The 16,242-nt window shown below is 45.0% G+C and overlaps 1 protein-coding gene across 1 annotated transcript in view; it reads left to right on the forward strand.

Annotated features, from left to right (window-relative positions):
- Positions 1-16,242, forward strand: part of Ft (cadherin-related tumor suppressor fat) — a 93,506-nt gene that overhangs the window by 64,492 nt on the left and 12,772 nt on the right. Inside the window, exons 3-10 of the mRNA XM_076812795.1 lie at positions 1,387-1,623; positions 5,406-5,851; positions 7,096-7,558; positions 8,377-8,709; positions 8,952-9,129; positions 13,376-13,556; positions 13,654-13,907; positions 15,638-16,068. Of these exons, the coding sequence (XP_076668910.1) occupies positions 1,387-1,623; positions 5,406-5,851; positions 7,096-7,558; positions 8,377-8,709; positions 8,952-9,129; positions 13,376-13,556; positions 13,654-13,907; positions 15,638-16,068 (2,523 nt within the window). The remainder of the gene's footprint in view (positions 1-1,386; positions 1,624-5,405; positions 5,852-7,095; positions 7,559-8,376; positions 8,710-8,951; positions 9,130-13,375; positions 13,557-13,653; positions 13,908-15,637; positions 16,069-16,242) is intronic.

Raw genomic sequence — 16,242 nt, forward strand, 5'->3', positions numbered from 1 at the left:
TTTGATCCGTTATTTAAATAATTTTTTATTTAGTTAATTCCCAACTCTGGATTAAAGTCCCACATGAGACACGATACTTTTATCTCATCATGGATTCGCACCTTAACGATGTAAATGACTGTCAGTATATTGATTTAATTTTTTTGCACAGTATCGTAAATGGTTTCTTACATGGTTAGGAACTTATTGGAATTATGTAATAGGTTTGAATTACTTTCCCCGGCCCTTAAGTAAAATTTCAAATCTTGCTGGCAATAATCCCATTAATAGAATCTATAAGAAAGGTAAGAAAAAACCAAATTCAAGCAATCTATTCTTAGTGCCCTAGAATCACTTACAATCTAGCTTTTCGTTAAATAAAAGCACTATACGTATTTTGTGCTACTCTGGCTCCCATGAATAAATAAATAACGTAGGTAACTCTGTGTGGATTTTGCAAAGTTTATCCCACGGACCCACCCTTTCATCTCCAACTACACCTACCCGCAGCATGTCCTGAGGTGCGCGTACTGCAACAACCTCGAAGAAATTTCTCGAAGGGGCTTGATTCTAAATAAATAACGATGATCAGCCGCGATGCCCGATCGTTTAATTCATCTTCCCCGAGGGTACCCCGCGAGCAACATTCCTCGCTCGATCACGAAGGAGCGAAGAAAAGTAACGAGCCAAGATAAACAATTCAAGAGCGAGGTGGAAGCTTCCTGTTCCCTTTCGATTGTACTCCACGTCGTTCCTGAATAAACATGTTTCAATCGGGGCTCGGGACAACGAGGCATGCTCCACTCGTCATCGAGCTACGTCACTCTAACCCTTTTCAGCCAACTATTCTGATGCTTCCACGATGGAGGGCGACATCGAAACCGTCTTGAACCTTAGAAGTATCGAAGGAGCCCTACTTACTTGCTTAGAACTTGAAAAATATTTCTAAAAAAATATCCAGAGCTTAGGCACAATAACAGCTATAACTGTTAAAAGTGGCGCAATAAAGGCGGAAAATAAAATAAATTAATAAATATTTCAACTTAACATAATAAATTCTGCACAGTAGCGCACTCAGGATTTAATCTTAGGGGGAGCCGAGTCGAAGGGATGATAATATTTTGAACGCAAATTCAATAAAATTCTTTAGCTTGCTATAAAAATTTATTTAAGGAATAAAATCGAGTTTTCTTTTTTTTTGTACAAAGGTCTTGAATTAGTTCAGTCGTGGTTATATTAATCTCTTTTTTCCTTTTTCTTTGGGGGGTGCGCCACAGATTCTACTCTCCCATTGCTAATGCTCGCGCATCAGTGACCTATCATTACCCGAAGAATACAAGAACTCTATCAACGATGCGTCAAAGGAGACCCTGCGATTGATAAAAGACGAATCCTCGACTGTTTCAGGTGACAGACACAAACGACAACGCGCCCACGTTCCAGAGCACGGCGTACTCGTTCGACGTGCCGGAGAACATGCCGAGGGGCAGTCGGATCGGTCAGGTGGTGGCGACGGACGCCGACGCCGACGGGCCCAACAGCCAGCTCAGCTACACCCTCATCTCCGACTGGGCCAACGACGTTTTCTCCCTGAATCCGAGTACCGGCGTGTTCACGCTCACGGCCAGCCTCGATTACGAGCAGGTTCGTGTGCACCATCGATACGATGTATCGGCACCGCTCCACCGTGTCGGTATTTAGAAAGTGTAAAGGGTATATCGCGTGCTCCCGTGATTTTTTCCTCCGGGGACTCTCCTGCGGCTTTCACGGTGTGCCGTGTCGCTTTCACGTTGACGTTCCAATTCATGCCGCGCTGGGAGAGTATCGGACGCGACCATTATTCGCGGATCGACCTGTTTCTCTGCGGACGATCGACGACACCCCTGGGATCCTGTTCAGCTGTCTCTACTCGCACTAGCTGGCCCCACGAGTAGAGGGAGGCTCGCTACGCCTCGCCTTCATCCCTCAAAATATTCCGGAGAAGAGCTCCGCTGAGCGTAGTCATGCCGAAGCGAGGCGTAGTGTGGGTCAAATTGTTTGAGTGAAGACCTGAAGGTACATGTAGATTTAAAGGGGAATAAGGCCCAGTAGGGTTGATTGAAATGGATTAATAAATTATTTCTTAAAAAGTAAAGCTAGATAGAGCCTAAAAGTAGAGCTACGAGGGACTAACAAAGGGGAGGACATCGTGTGGTAGACACCGATTTTGATGAACCTTGGCACGATGGACCTATGTCGAAATTAAGTAAATAGGTGTCCGAGCGTTTATGCCAATGGGCCTTAATAATAAAGATATTTACATGTAAATTATTAAAAATTTAATAGTGGCCGTGGGGTTTTAGTGGGTAAAAATCCCAAACTACCCTGGCGCTCGCGGGAGATACCCTTCTGGAGGTGTCGGGGTGCCTTTTGGAGATGTCTCCGCGTTAAAAAAAAAATTATAAATTTTTTTGATAAATTATTTTTTTATAAATTCTTTTTTTATAATTTATTTTTTAACTTGGGGAAATCTTCAAAAGGCACCCCGACTCCTCCAGAGCGGAATCCCTGGGGAGCGCCATGGTAGTTTGGGATTTTTACCCACTAAAACCCAACGGCCACTATGAACTTTTGAATAATTTACATGTAAATATCTCCATTATTGAGGCCCATCAGCTGAAGCGCTCGGACACCTATTTACTTATTTTCGACATAGATCCATCGTGCCAAGGCTCATCAAAATCGACGCCTATCACATGGCGTCCTTCCCTTGCAAGTAGTTGACTTCGAACAAATGTAAAGCTTGATAGGTAGGGCCCAAAATTAGAGCTACGAGAGACCAGCTGAGTTTGAACTCCCTGTACTGGAACAGTAGTCCCGGCGACTTCTCAATTTGCCTGCAGACATGCCCCATCGATCTCATAAAATAATTAGTCGCGACAACTTTCACCGGAAAGATTAAGCACGCGGCTGGGACGCCACTTCTTCATAGCGGGCCCCGGCGACAGGATTTTCGTGCACCGATCCATGGATCACGGGCAGGATAGATCCACGCGTATTCGCCCCGGGGCAACGATTATAACCACGAACACGCCTCTGCATTCAAGCCAGAGCGCGCCTATTATATTAGCCTCTCGACTAGAAGGCAACGCTAGAATTTAGGATTTAACGCTAACAGCCCGACAGATCGATCGACAGACGATTTTAATGGCTGCTCGCTGTCTGCGGAGACAAGCCATACTTATTCAAGTGGCGCGGGAATGCGCTTAAGAGTCAATAGCGTCACCAGCGACCACTTACCTATTATTAGTCAGCCATTGTTTAACTTGATCTATTTAATCAACTCTGAAACTAAAATCCTCCGTCGTAAGATAAAAAGAAGGCTCCTACAGGGATTCAGAATGCAATCATTTTAATTACTATTTAATACCTCGTGGAAAATCAACAAATTTTACCCCTAAAATGTGCCCTCGGTTATCCAAAAGTTAGTAGCGAGAAATATTGACCGGACGGTGTTGGCTACGCCACTGCGTTCGATTTTACGGTACACCGTGTAATAAGCTTCCCATAATATACGGATAGTGTGTCGGTCGCGTTTCGGCGGCCAGCACCGGTAAAAGTACAGTGGAGGAAGAGCTGCGTAGAGAGGAGGGCAGCTTATAGAACCCTTCATCATCGTAATGCCCTCTGAGATGCAGGGCGGGTTCGTAACAGGGCTGTGGAAGCATTTCACGGTCGAGGCTGATGTGGACGGATCGGAAACGGAGAAACTATACCTCCGCTTCCACGAAACTATCGTGTTAGTCCTCGCGTGAAACGGCAGGGCGCAACGGAGGCCAAGTGCAAACGGAAGTGTCGAAAGGGAGCAAAAAGGCTTCCGCAAACCGGCGGTCTAGCTTAAGACTGTTCCCCTGAACGGGTCGAGTTCCCAGATGCATTTCTTCCTCTTCTTAGGCGGGGAACTTTCACGCGTAGTGTGAGAAAGAAACGGAGAGCGAGCTGTGACGAAGGGTTAATGCACTTGACACGCGTTGGCTACGGCCAACCTCTATTTTGGGGAGGATATAGGTGTGCCGTGCAGTAGGATAGAATTTAAAAACATTCCATCGCTGGCCCACAGAATTCAGAGGATTTCACTGCTGGAGATTAGAAAAGACTCCGCTGATCCACCTTCGATTGCAATGGAAACGTCACTATTAGTATACCTAAGACATTAAGGGGTGAATCTAGTTTAGAGGGTCATTTCACAAATCCACTGGCGATACGCATCAATGATTAATCAATTTTTTTCTGTTAAATACATATATATCAAAATGCCCATAATTTTTGGAATGATCGACTTTATTTCTCTGCGTTGAAAGAAATCGCGAAAATGACCTTCAATCAGCATCCTAAAACAGGTTCCCCCCCCTTAATTACTATAAACGTACTTATTATTACCTAATCAAACATCTCCTCTCTGAAAACTCTGACCTACCACTGCACTATTTCCATTTGAAGGGAACCAGGTAGAGTAGGGTGGGGCTGAAAGTACCGTTTTTCATATAAACCTATGTAAAATTTAGTAATAACAATCTAGAGATACACGGTGTTATTTTCTATAAACCACAACTCTTATGCTTTGCATTTACAAAGTTGTTGGTTAATAGTGCTATTTTTTCTTGAGTTATATCACAAAGTATGTGTCTATTCAAAATGGACTTTTTGCCCCATGCCCGGAGCAAAATGTCCTTCGTATCTTCTAACCAGCTTTTCGCGTAACATAAAACAAAATAAGTAAAAAAAACTGTTTTGGAATCAACAAATATTTATTAAACTAATTATTTTTGTATACAATATTGAAAGGAAATAGTACGGCAACCTTTTTTTAAACAAAAGAGTGAAAATACAGGACACAGATTCAGCTTGAACAAAAAATTGCACAATAATCTTGGCTCAACGTAAAGATATAACTCCCTTTTCAGTACTTAGCCCTTACTTCTGAAACTCAAATTATTGTAATATAAAAAAAAACAGGGAAAGAGATAGAAAATTTATGATTTTACTAGCTTCAACAAAGACAACCACTCTTTTTAGTATTTTAACATGACTTGTTTAACAAAAAATAAAAATATAATTCAGGGACTTTTTGCCCGAATGGTACCCCTACATATAGTTTCGCCGGTATATAGGTTCGAAAATATTATCATTCGGAAATAAACAATGCCATGTACACATTACTAAAGAAACATAAAAAGACGTACTTTTTTCGCTTCCTGATGCACGTATAATGACAAACGTGTCATATGACACGCACGAAAGCCCAAAAACGACTGGCGACTGAAAACGTTATGCTGCGATATTCAATCGATTGTTTACGAATGGGGATTTTGCAATTCTGGACTTTTTACCTGCCGGACTTTTAGCCCCACTCTACCCTACATATGGCATTCCTCACCGATTCGCAGGTGCAGCACTATATCCTGGTGGTGCAGGCGACGGATGGCGGCATTCCCGCGCTCTCCTCCACGGTCACCGTCTACTGCAACGTGGTGGACCTGAACGACAACGCGCCCATCTTCGAGGCGGGGCCACACGCCGCCGACATCGTGGAGAACACGACGATTGGCACCCCCATACTGACGGTGGCCGCGCAGGACTTCGACTCCGGCGACAACGGCAGGGTGGTTTACGCAGTGGCGGGCGGCGACGAGAACGGTGACTTCGGGGTGGCGACGAACGGCACCCTCTTCACCAGGAAGCTACTCGACAGGGAACAGAAGCCTCTCTACAACTTGGTGCTCAGCGCCACCGACAGCCCTCTTCCACCTGCGCGGCCATTGTCGTCCACTGTGCAGGTTCGTTCACGGTCTCCACTTTCCGAAAGCGAAAACGAAAACGAAGACTGGACATCGTAAGCTTTTTTAAATGCAAATAGATGCGTCAATTGTGGGCTTATCTGAGGCTTTAGATGCAAAACTGTTTACACAGCTGAGCTCGTTTAAAAGCAGGTACACGATTTAGTAATTTAAACACTAGGACCCCCAGTTTTGAGGGCCGTGAAAATCTGTTTCGTGTACTGTAGGGATTCTCGATGATATTAGTAATAAAATTAAAAATAATAATATTAATAATAATAAGAAAGGAAAATCGGTAACGGAAACTTCCCTTAAGGGGAATGTCCCAATTTCTGCTCATTTAAGAGGTAACTCATAAAGAAGGTGTAAAAAAATTTGTTTGCGATGAAAATTTGCAGAGTAATTGATTAATTCTTTAATAATAAATCAACCAGTCGAAAACTATTTAAGAAAGATATTTCAAGATGTTTAACTACTAGTGATTTGTAATTAAATATAATGCTTTGAATGTCCGTATTTCTGCTCGCGAAAAATAGCGATGTACGTATTTCTACTCACCATTTGTACCAATTTCTGCTCAAATAATATGTTGCCTTTTCAGGTTAAAATAAGTTACATCTTTCACGGAGATGTTTTATAACACAAGAGTAAAGCATAAAATAACGATAAACAAAAAATAAAATGCCTTCGAATAGAAATAGAGATTACAGCATATATTGAATTGCGAGGCTAAAATTTTGGTGAGTAGAAATGCGGACATGGCGGTGATTCACTTGACCCTGAAGCTAATCACCTGTTTTCTACTTAAAACAATCAAAAATAGTAAAAAAATCTACATCCAGAGCACAATGCGGTATCTGTTTTTGTTATTAAATAAGAACTTTTACTGCGAAAACTATTCTCTGCCCAATTATCAAATACCAATAGTGACCCTGTTGCTTACCACAACCAGCTAAAACACGGTAAAAAAATCATGAGTCTCTCGTTTTAAAAATTTTTCGTTGCTTACGCTGCACTTTGAATTTAGAATTATTTTGTTGCAACTGTATTACAAACGTGACGCTTATAATAATAAGAAAAATACGAAATGAGCAGAAATGGGGACACGAGCAGAAATTGGGACATCCACCTTCTATCATTCGAATGGGCTTCGAGAAGTAATACTAACGATAAGTAGGTACCTAACGTGTAATTTTTTATTTGGTATGGTTCCAACTAGACTCTGTATCGAAAGAAATTAGAAGCTAGGTACTAATTGTAAGTAGAAATCTTGCCCTGGAAGTTTTCTATATTTCGTAAGAAATAATCCCCAGGAAGCAATCGAGCGAATCGACGTGTCTGATCGACAGGTGACCGTGGTGCTGCTGGACGTGAACGACATGTCGCCGGAGTTCATATCGCCCACTAGGATATCGATAATAGAGAACGCCCCGAGCAACACGGTGGTGATGGCCATTAAGGCGGTGGACAGGGACGAGGGACGGAACGGGTACGTGGAGTACTCCCTGGAGGACACCACGCTGCCCTTCACCGTGGGCACCGTGGACGGGCTGCTGCGCGTATCTGGCTCGCTGGATCGCGAGTCGAGGTCCAACTACACCTTGGAAGTGACCGCGAAAGACAGGGGCGAGCCGCCGAGATCGTCCTCGACGACAGTCACCGTCACGGTCCTCGACGAGAACGACAACTCCCCGGTCTTCGATCCGCGACAGTACTCTGCCCCCGTCGCCGAGAACGCCAGCATCGGGGCCAGCGTTCTTCAGGTCAGTACACAAAACACTAAGTAGATACTATAACTCTATATGTATATAAGCCTGAACTTAAATATCACTGCGGGACATTCCACGCGAAATCGGACACTCTTTGGAGTAACATTTCGAATGTGTCTGAAATTTGAATACGTTGCAGTCCTTGGGGATATATAAACATATCTCGAAGGATTTTTGACAATTTTGAAACATGTCGATTTTACAGCTGTTTGAAGGCAAGTGCTAACTTTTTTTCAATAAATTATAACTATGGAAGTAGTGAACAGATGGAGATGAGGTTTACGGCGATTTGTAGAAAAGACATTGAAGTTTTAAGAAAAAATTATTTTAATTAGACTACAACATATTCTAATTTCAGCCACACACGAAATGTTACTCCAAAAAGTGTCCGATTTCGCGTGGAATGTCTCCCGCGTACGTCGATTCCCTCATAAAAAATATCAAACATATCAGCGCTCCTACCCCCTATTCTCGAAATACTGCACCTCGTGGAAGAGTTCTACGTTAAACGAGGAGCCGAGCGCCACGCCGCAACACGAGCCTTCCACAAGAAGGCGGAGGAAGGTCGAGTCCCTTCGCTCTGTTTGAACAATCATCGAGCGCTGTTTGACGAGGCCTCATGATCGGGCCCTAGGTGTGAACCGGGCCTAACCTCCCGTCTAAGGTGTCTCCATTAGCTCCGAAATTCTCCAATGATTTATTGCCCGAGGAAGGTGCGAACCAGGGTCGCCTGGTCGCCGGAGAAGAGACGCTAATTGCCAGGAAGAATCGAGAGGGACAAGATTAATACGATCTCGTTCCCGTGGTTCCAGGTGTCGGCGATGGACCGGGACGAGGGTGCGAACGGCAGGGTGAGGTACAGCATCGCGCTGGGGGACGACAATCGGGACTTCACCATATCGGAGGACACCGGGGTCATCAGGGTGGCGAAGAACCTCAACTTCGAGCGCAAGTCCAGGTACCATCTGACTATCCGGGGGGAGGACTGCGCGTCGGAGGTCGGCGAGACGCCTAGGGGCGACACTGCCCAGGTCACCATCACCGTCTTGGACATCAACGACAACGCGCCTGTGTTCTTGGACTCTCCGTACCTAGCCCACGTCATGGAGAACATGGTGCCGCCTGGCGGTGGATTCGTCATACAGGTAATGAGCTGATAAGTGAGGAGTGATTTTTCAAAAGAGGTGCTATTGCAATTTTTACCTCGACGCATATTTGCATCGCGTCGCCTTACATAATGCCACGAAACACTACCAAGTAGGTTTGATTCTTTTTAGAAAAATTCCTCAAGCGTTTCCCCTGTTCCCAAAACGATGGCCAGATTTTGAGGATGGTGTTTAGTGATGCTAGATTTCAGAATGAAGAAGGGAACTGTTTGGTTGCGCAGGTTAAAGCCTACGACGCGGACACGCCGCCCTACAACGACCAAGTGAGATACTTCCTGAAGGAGGGTGACACCGACTTGTTTCGAATAAACGCGAGCACCGGTGACATATTCCTCCTTCGACCACTGGATAGGGAGTTGGTACCGGAGTACACCCTCACCCTAGTCGCCATGGATACCGGTAAGTTATCGAACTTATTAAACTTAGCCCTTAACCGGTGACGTGGAGTCTGGATGAATTATTTTTCCTATATATTCCTTCTTTTCATTCGACTATGTTGTGTCGTGAAGACAACTTTCTTTCAAACAAAGCATGCAGAAATATCTTTTGAAATATTTAATAAACTGCAGTATTAATAAATTATTAAGGAGGACTCTGCGAGACCCCGTGGCACCGTTTACGTCACGAAACGGGACGTCGCCAGTTAAGGGTTAAACAGCGCGAGGAATCAACGCGGAGATTCTATTCCTCCTTTAAGAGACTCGCATGGAGGGGGTAGATAAAAGAATGCGCGACGGAAACTCAATACGGAGGAGGGAAATAGGTGTGCAAGAAGCGGAGGACAAAGAGATCACGGGGCAGAATCGTATTCTCCTGGTGGGATCTTTGGGGAAGCGGTTAAATAGGTGTATACCTGGCGCGACCTGCACAAAGGCGGGCATTCAAAGGGGTAGCCGGTATTCATCGAGGAGAATATTTTCCCGGCGGTTCTTAGCCTCTGTGCAAACTGGTTGCGAATTAGCGCGGACAAAGGACTTAATTATGTCGGGGCTTGCCACTTGGCCTGAAAAAAAGCCGCGGGTAGGCGAGACCGAGGACGGGCCTGCGACGAAAAAACTGATTCTGCCACCTGAGGGGCAGCACAGTCTCCCCCGTTCAAAGCGAGGCTAGCCTCTCCTAGCCAGCCTCCGTTTCATCTCCCTGCCACGTCTATCAGAAAATGTCCCCTAACTCGCTGCCGCGCTTCTTAAAGCCTCGAGCAGCTGAACTCTGACAGCCGACCGCTCTAAAGGCTAAGTCACGCGGCGGCGAAATGTCAACCACCCCCACCCGCTAAAAAGGCTAGACGAGACAATAGACGATATATGGGATGGGTTTAAGTAATGAACGGTAATATACAAATTGGATATAAATTTGCGGGGCCGTTCGATGAGATTCTTTAAGCGGTGGGCAGTTCCTCGTCGAAATCTTTTTTATCGTTCGTTCCCCCGCCGGAGCCGGTAGTCCCCTCGGAGGGCGCCCCTCTCCCTGACTGGGCCCAATCGGTCCCCGGCGAGGTAGACAAGCCTGCAGAGTTATGACGCGCGATTATGATAATCGCTCTCAAATGCCTTCCTCTGGCCCGACTCCGCTGCACTCTCTTTCTCCCCACCCCCGACGATTTTCCCTCCTCCCTCCCCTCGAACCACCCACCCCTCCGCGCCCCTCCGGGCCGCTGGGAGCTCGCTTTCGCCTCTTGGACGTTTTCGGAGGCTCTCTTTCCAGCTAAACGCCCGTCGCATAGCGGGGCTGGAGCGGAAAAAAAATCTTGAAATGAAAGTTGTGTTTTTGAGTATCCATCGCTGTATCCTGATAGCCAATAGACCAACGCATCTAACGTATACGACAGATATGTCATATTCGTGTTAATTGCAAAGAAAAATTCATCTGAAGTTGACCGTTCGCATTCTAACGGGAAACGTGTCAATATTCGTACCAGAGTGTCGATTTTTTTCTGAATTCCTCTAGATATTTTAATTTCTCTACCTCATGTATTTCGAATGTGTATAGTCTCAGCTTATTCGTGACATAAATACTTTCCGAAAACTCTTCACCGTAATCCCACTATACAACTTCAAATGAAGCTACCTAGTGTTTCAAGTTTTTATTAACACTTCTGGGTTTATAAAAAAAGCTCCGCCTTCCTCCGGGCCTTAGATAGTACTAAATAAAAGCAGATACCATCAACTAACAGCCCCCCAAAAATTGTCTGCGTTTATTTGCGACTTTGGCTGTTATTGATACATAATCACAGGAGTGCGCGGTGCATGCGATTTCGAATAGAAAAGAAATTTCAAGACAAAAGTTACTTTTGTTAATTACATCTATCAAATGGTAAAAGTTTTATCAATTGTTTAAACAATTAGAAAAAAGTTATAAACAAAAATATTAATAATGTTTTCTAAAATTCGCTGTTTCGCGTGAAATCTGAACTGGATGTTTAAACAATTACGAAACACAGTGTTTACGGGGTTTATTACTATTTCATTCGCTAAAAACGCTTCAATTTTATTAATGTTCCTGTCCATATAACCGCTGGCTATTAACAAATAATATAAAAAAAGTACTAAAAAAATATCGAGAAACACCGAAGTTATGAGATTCTTTCCGCGAATCCTATGTTACGTGCCCCACTGTGCGTAGTCCCTCTTATAACGGGAGGGGGGTTGCAGAGGAAAGGGGAATACGCCGCGCTCGCGCATTATACTCCTATTTTATTCATACGTTATGGCTGCTCGGGTACGCACGCCGTGTCCACCCCGGGGACGTGTCTCCCTACCCGCCAGGCGCTAACTCGGGGGTACGCGTCGCGGCCGGGACGCTCGAAGGAGGGCGCGCAGGGTGGGGCGTGACCGGTCGGCTCGCGCGGAAGGGGATGACGCTCTAGATGGAAACGAATCGAACGTGGCGGGGTTCGAAGCTCCCCCAAAGCGGGGTATAAAGTTTCGCGGCGTCTACCTTGGGCGCGTTTTTTTTTAAAGGGCCTAATAACACCGGGTCACAATGCCAGAAATGGGGAATTGGGTGGGGAGGGTTCGTTCGAGCCTCTTGTTCCCGCCGCAGGATGAAAGGAGACGGGGGGGGGAGTGTGCCACTAGTTTGGGGCCCGGTATGTTTCTCCGGAATTGCCCACGAGGGAAGTCCGCCAATGCTGGGCCACACCATTGTGCCATGGCGATTGTTGTGCCCGTGCCCTCCCTCGCGAGAGGTGCGCGTGATTGAACGATATACGCTTATAGAGGCGCGTGGCCCAGGGCCACGCCAACGCCGTACAATGTACCTGCTCTGCAATCGGAGAAATCGACCACCGCCACCCCTCCTCTTCCCATCCCGCTTCAAGAATAATGGGCTGTTTTAGGCGGCGCAATTAACTCGACTCGGTACAGACCGCCCGTTACCTCGCGAAATCGTAATTTGTCTTCTTCGGACGCTAGACGATCGGATCGACAAAGAGACGCCAGCAGCGGGTCCTCCTGTCCGGCCCCTGGAGAAAGTTCGCGCGGCTCGCCCGGGACTTTAAGAACAGACTACAGCGCGGCACAGAACTCTCTGTCGAGGGTTTATGTTTACGGTGTTGGCTAATAAGGGAACGTTTCTAACTCGAGTATTCTGGTTTTAGTGAAACTTCGGGTGAATGTGGGACATATTTTTTTCTTTTTTTTTATCTTCCATTATGTGGATTAATTCAGAGATTCCTAACCTGTCGGTCGCAAAGTGTCAGGGGGGTTGGTACGTTTTTTTTTTATTACCATTATTAACTTAGAATTATATTCTGAAATTTCTATTTTTAATGTGTCCTGTTTACCTTATTAAATTTACCTTACCTTATAAAGGGAATCGCGACTCAAAAAAGGTTGAGAAACATGGGATTAATTATTATAGACCAGCTCGTACTTACATACAATTAGTTATATGCTTTGTAGTAACTAAATGGTACTCTCCGTCTAATAAATAAATAAATAAATAAATATTGGCGTATGCAGGGGGCAATAATCCACAGGAGCGAGGGGCAAGGGGAGTGGTTAACCCCTTGGTTCGAGCAAAAATCGCTTATTTTTAAAAACTAATCTTTAAGAGGGGACATTTTATGAATATTTTTGACATATAAGTAATTTTGCTAACCAAAACCCATAATATGCACTTGAAAACTTATAATTTAAAGAATAAGTAATCCTTATTAACTGAATTCTAAAAAAGTAAATACTTTCATTTCAATTTTAAATTCTTAACTAAATTAGCCCCACAAAATGGGTGCAGTGGGTTTTCTTTACAATCACCCTTCCTCAAAAATACCCCCTCCCCTGGAAAAAAAATCTACCGACACCCGTACAATATTCTTTTGGTCTCTAATTCCCTCTGAAGCCTGACCCTTTCTCTCAACCCCTACTGTATGTATAGACAGGTGTTTCGCGAAAACTCATACCGATTACAAACCTGCCAAAGAGTAGCTCGCGATTCCACGGATAGGCGAGCGATTATCTCTCCGAATAAAGACGCCCGGAGAAAGCAGGGCAGCGAATCGCCGCGGTAGCCCGGGAAAGGTCCGAGTGGATCCCCTGGTGGCGAATTTGAACCGGTGCTCGCATTGTTTATGTGCCTCGATTAGCGGTACGCGTTTACGCAATCATAGAGCGATCGATCTACGATTAGCGAACCTGTCGGACAGGTTCTCCGCCGCTGACTGGATCGGGCATCGTTAGGATCGTCGTTCTGGACGTCAACGATCACAGCCCAGAGTTCACCAGGCAGGAATACACGGCGACGGTCACCGAGAATTCGGCATCCGGCACCTGGGTCACCAAGCCCCACGCCACGGACAAGGACGAGGGTCTCAACGCCAAGATCAGGTAAGCCAGGCTCGTTCCCATTAACGAAATTAATCCAACCGCCGAGGGAGCTCTCGGGCACGTTCGTCATCAACGAGTTTGAAAAATCTTGTCACAGGTACAGCCTACTGGGGGAGAAATCGGAGCGTTTCACCGCGGACCCCGATACCGGCGAGGTGTTCACGCTGGTGCCATTAGACAGGGAGCAGACCTCCGTGTACCACCTCACGCTGGTCGCTCAGGATTCAAGTCCCACGGAGCCGCGCGCCTCTGCAGTCAATCTCACCATCCTCGTCAAGGATGTCAACGACAATGCGCCTAGATTCTCTAGTCCCAGATACACTGCTTATGTCCCGGGTGCCACGAAACCAGGTACAGTGACTACTACGTTGTTACTTCTTTCAGCAACGGCAGTTAAGATAAATGTACCCCGACCATGGCCCAGTATCTGAACAGTAACGCGAGTTTTATTGATTTTTCAGATTAAGCTTTAATGTAATTAAATTATTATTTTGTAACACATCGTGGCAGATCTTTGAGAAATTTCTTAAGCTTCTGCTAACACACGTCGCTCGTTTCTTAAGGGATCAGGATCAGTCAGGAGGCCGAAAAAAGGGTGGTCTTTGGAAATTTTTTACTCGAAAGCTATAACACATTTCTCAAAAAATCTTTCTTCCTTTTAAAAAATTTCCAAAGACCACCCTTTTTTCGGCCTCCTGACTGAGCATGACCCCTTAAGGGGTTATGCCTACCTGCAAGGTCTGAAAACACAAGTATTTTCGGTTTTTTTTTTAAACACTCCAAGACTTTTTTTTAAATAAACCTTTATGCATTCGAAAGTGTACATGTTAAACTACTTGTGGTAATTTTTGCGATGGAAAATATACATAAATAAAAAATAATATTAGCGATCTCTCGGCAGCGATTTTTTTTGTCAGTAGTTTGCGGTGAACGTTCTAATTCTGACCTGGTTCATCTGAAATAAAAAATTCGCGGGGATTTAGTTAGTATATTGGATTATCTTGTCCTTAATCGTTTATTATCCCAAGATATTAATTTGCTACAAAATGGCAACTTCTCATAGCAAAAGCATCGATTTTCACCACAGAATCGCGCTCATGCTTCATCATTTTCCATCTGTAAAATAACAACTACCCAACGGGAATGAAAAATCCACGATTAAGGACAAGCTAATCTAATATACTGACTAAATTTGGTCGAATTTTTTATTTCTGATGAACCAGGTCGTAGTTATAGTGATCACTGTAATAAAAAAAGCGCTGTCGGGAGATCGCTTATAATTCCATTATTTATTTAGTTATCGCATTGCAAAAAAAGCTACAAGAACTTTAAAATATATACTTTCGAATATACTACCGTTAATTTAAAAAAAAAGTCTTCAAATTGAGGAAAAAAAATCCCGAATATACTTGCGTTTTCAAACCTTGCAGGTAGGCATAACCCCTTAAGAAAATATTGTCTGCATTTCTTATTTAAATATATAAGAATAATACATTAGTACAATGGTAAATGGATTTAAATTTAGTTGGAGACGGTTTATCTTGCAAGAAATTTTTTTTTTAAAGAAGTATAAGTTTATTTACTTGTAGAAGAAGTTCCTTAACGTGGCAGTAGATTTTTAGGTTGTCCGTTTACTGTTGCATCTGCAAATTTTCGTATTTTCATTAATAAATACGTCTATTATAATAAATAAACTGTTCTTTCAGTTTCCGATAGCATAGTGCTATCTTCCACATTCCAACATATTTTTATTTCACGATGCTGTTACAAATTGAATCAGGTAGCAGAACGCTTTGCGTCTATTCCTTGAGCCCCTTAAACATCCGGGTATTGGTACATTTACCTCAGCTTCGTGTACCACGGGGAGACTTCGTGAAGCAACAGAGTTCCGCGAAGTAGCTATCTCGAGGAGAGCCGGTCGGAATAATTAGAGTCTTCTAATTGAAATAATGGCCCCCGTTCTGCGCTATTCATTTCGTACTCTCCGAAGGCCCTCGATTACTCGCGCTTTCACGTTTCCGAATAGCAAACTCGAAACGTGCCACTGACTTGCCACTGACTCCGCCGGTTGCCTTTTAAAGGGGACTTCGTGTTTGGCGCGAAAGCGGTGGACGACGACGACGCCGAGAACTCCCGGATCGTCTACCGTCTCCAGGGAATGGACGCGGAGAGATTCGCGATCGACGCGAACAGCGGCGTGATAAGGGCTACCAGGGAGCTGGCGAATGACGAAACCACGTACCAGCTGCAGATACAGGCGTCCGATTGCGGGGCGGAGCCCCAATCCGTCACCGCCGACCTGGTTATACACCTGTGGGAGAGGCAGCTGTTCCCCAGCTTCCGCTCCACTATTAGCACCAGGTTCACGCTGCCCGAGGACGTGCCAGAGGGCCGCGCGATCACCAAGCTGAGCGCGTCCACGCCGAAGGTCGGGCCTGCCAGCAATCTTGTTTATGGAATGGCAGGGGGCAACGTGGGGGACGCGCTCAAGATCGACCCCCACACTGGAGAGGTTTGTTTATCATTTCGGGTGCTTCAAAGGTGGTCAGCTGGCATTTGGGGGCTGGATTTTGCATTGCGGTGAATCGATGGTGGTGCATAGCTATGTGTGGAGCAATTGGGAGGTTTAGGAGGAATAGGGAAGATTATATTGCGATTTCTGGAGAATTTTAAATCAGTTGTGGAG

This window comes from Andrena cerasifolii, chromosome 5 (assembly GCF_050908995.1).
Source record: "Andrena cerasifolii isolate SP2316 chromosome 5, iyAndCera1_principal, whole genome shotgun sequence".
In the NCBI taxonomy this organism is placed as follows: Eukaryota; Metazoa; Arthropoda; class Insecta; order Hymenoptera; family Andrenidae; genus Andrena; species Andrena cerasifolii.